The sequence below is a fragment of the Penaeus vannamei genome, chromosome 6 (assembly GCF_042767895.1).
Source record: "Penaeus vannamei isolate JL-2024 chromosome 6, ASM4276789v1, whole genome shotgun sequence".
Lineage (NCBI taxonomy): Eukaryota > Metazoa > Arthropoda > Malacostraca > Decapoda > Penaeidae > Penaeus > Penaeus vannamei.
In genome coordinates, this window is record NC_091554.1 from 13,552,882 (window position 1) to 13,559,393 (window position 6,512).

General features: G+C 36.7%; 1 protein-coding gene across 1 annotated transcript in view; it reads right to left on the bottom strand.

The window, feature by feature from the left end:
• Positions 1-539: 539 nt before the first annotated feature.
• loj (logjam) overlaps positions 540-6,512 on the bottom strand; it is a 6,264-nt gene continuing 291 nt past the window's right edge. The window contains exons 2-4 of the mRNA XM_027368876.2: positions 4,222-4,418; positions 3,521-3,587; positions 540-1,640 (exon numbers count right to left, since the gene is read on the bottom strand). Coding sequence (XP_027224677.1) covers positions 1,410-1,640; positions 3,521-3,587; positions 4,222-4,418 — 495 coding nt within the window. The 3' untranslated portion in view covers positions 540-1,409. The remainder of the gene's footprint in view (positions 1,641-3,520; positions 3,588-4,221; positions 4,419-6,512) is intronic.

The window sequence follows — 6,512 nt, forward strand, 5'->3', positions numbered from 1 at the left end:
ATCAGAGTGACTGTTTTTAGAGGCACTGTTGAAAGAGAAGGGTGTTCTCAGAGTAGGGTTCACAAAGAATTGACCCCACTTGGCTGAGCCAATAGGAAGATGGGGTGGTGTGGGGTGTAGTAGTTCTGTGGAGGGGAGGAATATAAGGATGAAGAGTAATAATAAGGGAAGATAGGGTAGACATTGAATAGGATTCTGCAGTAGGAGATAGAGGGGGGAATGTATGGAGAGATGAAGGGGTGCCTTCTGAAGGCTGAGTAATAACCTGGGTGGGTGTTTTGGAATGGCTAGAGTTGACAATAAGTGTCAAAGAGCAGGTATTAGTATCAGTGGTCAGAGCCATGGTCAGAGGAGGGGCAGGGGTAAGAAAACCATCAAAATAAAATTTAGTTAGGCTAGTTGATGAAGGGGCAAGCCCTATTAAGGATAAAGAATTTTCATTACTGGCCATGGTGAGGCTGAATAAAATGGGGAAAAGAAATGGTCTACCCGTCAGGGTTCCTATGAGGTGCTATAATTGGAAAAAAATTAAAACTGGATATTGTATAATTCTTTATTCCATCAATGAACAATAAAAGCACCTACAATACATGATATTGTATGTATAAAAAATACAAGACTGTGACCTTGGAATTGGAATGTAACATCAGGTATCAAGTTGAGATCTAAAGCAATGTAGGACGGAAAAAAAATGAGGAATTGAATCTGCACAAGATAAACACTATGAAAAATTATGCTTGGAATGAGACCATTGCACCACCTACCACATACTACAACTAAAACCCCTAGAGATAAGGCCTTACATTTCTATTTCTTGAGATTTTTTCTATAGTTCACCTGGTCCCTTCATATTACATTATCAGGATGTCAATGCAAAAAAACATGAAAGTATTTTGATAAAAATAAGACAATCAAAAAACTAACCCTGATATAATCTACATTCAAATTATGTATAGTTGAAAGCTACAAAGAACTGATCTGTTTATGTCTAACGTTATTGCAACTGAGCAAGGACCCACCTCTAGGAACAAAACATAATTTGTAAGTACATATACGATTGCAATCCCATTAGGCTGAGATTCATAAAGCTCTTTCAAGAGATTAAAATAATCACTGAAGGAAACGTATCACTGATATGCTGATGACAAAAGGTTAGTATACAATACAAAAACCTTCATCCATTAAAAAAAAAAAAGAGAATTGCATTACCTAAATAACAGTACCAAACAGTGTGATGAACACTGTCCAAGATAAAATGTATATCAAATAAAAAATATCTGGATTAACAACAAATGAATATCACCAGACAACTCATCTGGTACTCAAATGATCTAACAGAAAATATTTAATCTTAATTTTAGTGCTTCCCCCACATGGCAGGACAAACACCTGTTTAGAGCCCTGGCATCCTAGGCTCTGCCTCCTGACTTGGTTGTGACCTTTGTATCGAAGAGCTTGCGTAAGTAGAACACCTGGAACGCTCCTGCACCAATGATGGCAATGCACTGTGCAAGGGACCAGTACTGAACATAGTTGTTGTTGCTTATAAGAAGTTGGAAGTCTCTTGCCTCCTTTGCTCGAGACTGGCTCTGGTGCAGCAGCATATCGTGAATGCGCTGATCCACGGTCTTTATAGAGTGCTGAAACGTGAAAGTATAAGAATTAGGTGAAAAAAATATGTATATATATACTGTTGAAGGAAAACTTTCATAAATTAGGTAAACATAGATATCCCTCATTATTTACAAACACAATCAGTCAAATACACTTAATCACTCACACAACCAATCAATCAAGGAATCACACAATCTCTCTCCCATACACAATCAATCAATCAAGCAATCACACAATCTCTCTCCCATACACAATCAATCAATCAAGCAATCACACAATCTCTCTCCCATACACAATCAATCAATCTCTCTACCTATCTATTTCTATTTCTAGCTATCTCTCTATCTCTATTTCTAGCTATCTATCTACCTCTATCTCTAACTCTAGCTAGCTATCTACCTCTATCTCTAACTCTAGCTAGCTATCTACCTCTATCTCTAGCTAGCTATCTACCTCTATCTCCATCTCTAGCTAGCTATCTACCTCTATCTCCATCTCTAGCTAGTTATCTACCTCTATCTCCATCTCTAGCTAGCTATCTACCTCTATCTCCATCTCTAGCTAGCTATCTACCTCTATCTCTATCTCTAGCTAGCTATCTACCTCTATCTCTATCTCTAGCTAGCTATCTACCTCTATCTCTATCTCTAGCTAGCTATCTACCTCTATCTCTATCTCTAGCTAGCTATCTACCTCTATCTCTATCTCTAGCTAGCTATCTACCTCTATCTCTATCTCTAGCTAGCTATCTACCTCTATCTCTATCTCTAGCTAGCTATCTACCTCTACCTCTTATCTCTAGCTAGCTATCTACCTCTTATCTCTAGCTAGCTATCTACCTCTTATCTCTAGCTATCTATCTACCTCTTATCTCTAGCTATCTATCTACCTCTATCTCTATCTCTAGCTAGCTATCTACCTCTATCTCTATCTCTAGCTAGCTATCTACCTCTATCTCTATCTCTAGCTAGCTATCTACCTCTATCTCTATCTCTAGCTAGCTATCTACCTCTATCTCAATCTCTATCTCTATCTATCTACCTCTTATCTCTATCTCTATCTATCTACCTCTTATCTCTATCTATCTACCTCTTATCTCTATATCTATCTCTATCTATTTACCTCTTATCTCTATATCTATCTCTATCTATCTACCTCTTATCTCTATATCTATCTCTATCTATCTAACTCTTATCTCTATATCTATCTATATCTATCTACCTCTTATCTCTATATCTATCTCTATCTATCTACCTCTTATCTCTATATCTATCTCTATCTATCTACCTCTTATCTCTATATCTATCTCTATCTATCTACCTCTTATCTCTATATCTATCTCTATCTATCTACCTCTTATCTCTATATCTATCTACCTCTTATCTCTATATCTATCTCTATCTATCTACCTCTTATCTCTATATCTATCTCTATCTATCTACCTCTTATCTCTATATCTATCTACCTCTTATTTTTATCTCTATCTATCTACCTCTTGTCTCTATCTCTATCTACCTCTTATCTCTACCTCTATCTATCTACCTCTTATCTCTATCTATCTACCTCTTATCTCTAGCTAGCTATCTACCTCTTATCTCTAGCTAGCTATCTACCTCTTATCTCTAGCTATCTATCTACCTCTTATCTCTAGCTATCTATCTACCTCTATCTCTATCTCTCTCTCTCTCTCTATCTGTCTATCTATCTATATCTGTCTCTACCTATCTATCTATCTATCTGTCTCTATCTATCTATCTATCTATCTACTTCATGCCCGCATGCACGCACGCACACACACACATACGCACACATACACACACAAATAAATAAATAAATAAAAATACAAAATAAACAAAATAAAATAAAATAAAAGTTCAAACACTTCAAACACGCATGTTGTACTCACTGTGAAGTTGTTTACGCTGACTTCCATCTGCTCAAGTTCTTGAGTGTATTTTTCCCATAAATCATACCTGCAAAGAGAAGTTATATAAAAATTACAATGCTAAAGCACGGAAAAATATCAAACATGAAAACTCCCAGTTTTAACGTGTAAGGGGACCGTCTATTTCTTATTTATTTATTTATTTTTTTTTTTTTTTTACTTGCTGATTTTGACAAAACTCACCCCATTTTATTTAAGACCCTTCCCATTTCGATTTTTTTTCTAAATCGGCCGAACAGTTTTTGAATACTTGTATATGATACAATTACCTATTATGTATCTATTATGAAGGTTGCTCTCATCTTATGTGAAATTTAATATGCTTTCTGAAAATAATCTCCTTTTTTTATTATTTCTAATCATTGCTTGACAATTGCCGGTTTTCTAAGGTAACATGAAAAAAATAATATTTCAGTTGACATCCAAAATGGCTGCTACCACCTAAAAAATAACGGTTGGGCCTTGAAATTTTCAGGGGAGAACCGGGGGCTGGGGAACTCCTTGAAAATGCATTTAACTCAATTTCAGCAACATGGGCGAAAATCGCCGAAAAAAGACCAGACGGTCCCCTTAAATACTAAGAACTAGATCTCCACTCCAAAACACCCATGTCTATACATGTGCCTAGAAATAGTAGTCACGACACATGCTAGGAGACTTACCTAAAAGTAGTCATGTAGAGGTTGATTAGTTTGCCAGCAAATCTTGAAAATTGATTATCAATGCAGACGCTGTAATATCCTCCTGTCTGTGAGACTTCTTCGTATTCTGCTGACTTCTTCCAAGTATATGGATGAACTATCTCTCCCTTGGGATTGCGTACAGCCATACCTGCCATGCCATCACCACCCTTAAGAACCTATAAAAATAAACATTGATATAAACAAAAATCAATAAAAATATTTCCAATTGCATCCTAATACAAAGATCTGCGTGACCACCACAGCAAATATGCCTGATCATTACACTATCAAGTAGTGTAATATAGGCCACATGCTAACAGTGAGGAACCTGGATCAAGTAAGTTAAGACAAACAGATAACTGAAATTAATTACAAATATAAATTTTTCATTACCTTCCTTCCTACTGTTATAGTTTCAATAGTCTTTCTATTTATATTTATCCTTACTTGTACTGCCAGAATTACTACAACTGATACTCAGTTCTTGTTCTGATTATCTTGTTACTAAAGCCAGTAAATGTATGCTAGACATCCATGTGTCCACCACTGGTCTTCACATCTCTGGGAATCTAACAAATCTTCAGCAAATATATTCTGGCATCACAGGGTTTGTCAGGCACCTAGGTAATTTTTGTTAAATAAGGAACCTCTTCAAGTTCTATATTATCAGAATATATTTAGTGGAGGTTTAACTTTTGCAGAAGTGCCAAAGGCACTGGTACTCTACTGATCTCAATGCCTCATCCCTATTTTTAATATTAAGACTCTAGGCCTTTCTTCCTAAATCACTGCAACATTCAGGTGTAACTGGATGGAACAAAGCTAATACAACTGAAAAAAAGTTAACTGCAGGTGTCTCATAAACATTTGCTAGGTTTCCTTCACCAGTACATATACATTATTACATTGCTTTGGTTTTTATCTGCTTAAACATAATGCCTGGATGGCTGGTTTACCCACTCATGATAGGATTTCCCTGTATTATACTGAGCCATGTGTTTTGCACAGAGACTTTAAGCCTACTTTTCAGAGGCTGTAACACCTCAATAATTACAGTCTGAGTTGAACAATATAGAGCAGACTTGAGTATATATGACATAGCTACTTGCCATCAATCACTTAGGCATGGTTTGCAATAACATGAGAAACCGTAATTGGTGTGAGAGGGTTAAGGAACTACCTGCGTAGATTTCCCATTGATCACTTGCTCTAATGTAATCCTAAAGCCCAAAAAGATCTTGTAATTACCTTATACAAGGAATGGGCATCACTAACAAATGGTTAACAAAAAATCTAAAACTGGTGGTTTTCTCAGTAAAATATGGACTGATTGTTAAATTACCCATAACCCAATAATCAGTAACTATTCATTTATTTTAGGACATCAAACAAAGTTACAGGTCTACCCCAGAGCCTGGAAAAATTCCTGTCTTCCAATCAATTCTCGGTTAGTTACCAAGAGTGACGCACCAAGATAGTGGGGAAATGGATAACGCCAACTTACAAAACTTACAGAATGCTCTGAGACTAATGCCATCTTTTCCAGTAGTTATGGCAAATGTGACACCTTTTCTGACTAATGCCATCTTTTCCAGTAGTTATGGCAAATGCGACAGCTTTTGTGTAACTGGAATTGTGTAGTTGGTAAACATTTATAGAGTTACCAGATGCATTCCTCCTACCTCAGTTATTTCCATGCATGTACATATTTATATCAGATATCTAAAACAGTGCGAAACCTAACATAAGATATCAAAAGCCATCTTGGGTATTATACTCCAAAATGCTGTGTACAGGTGAAAAAATAACCAGTACAGTAAAACAGCTTGCCATCAACCGCACCCATTATGTCAAAGAAGTGGGTTGAGCTTAGCAGCCTGTCTCGCCTCCGATCACCAGACAACCTTCGGGCGTCGCATAACACCCTAACTGTCACTGAAAAAGATGGCATAAGTCCACACCACCCTCACACAGCCAAGTTCTTAATGTCACATTTTCTATAAGGTGACACAGTGCTAATAAAAGGGGGAAAAGTGGGCTTGCCCCCTGTCTAAGAAATAAATAGAAGCTAGGAAAGGTTTGCTTTTGATTTTTGGGTTTGTATGATACACTTGTTTTGGGTCTTAGTCTCAAGTGAGTGTGTTGCTCTAAGTAACAAATGCCCATTTATTTTCTTTATTCTTTAATACTTAAGTAAATATACCTACAAGAGATTTTGCCACATTCGGGGTCAACATTCTCCCCCCTGATCCCTACTTCTTGCCTCCACA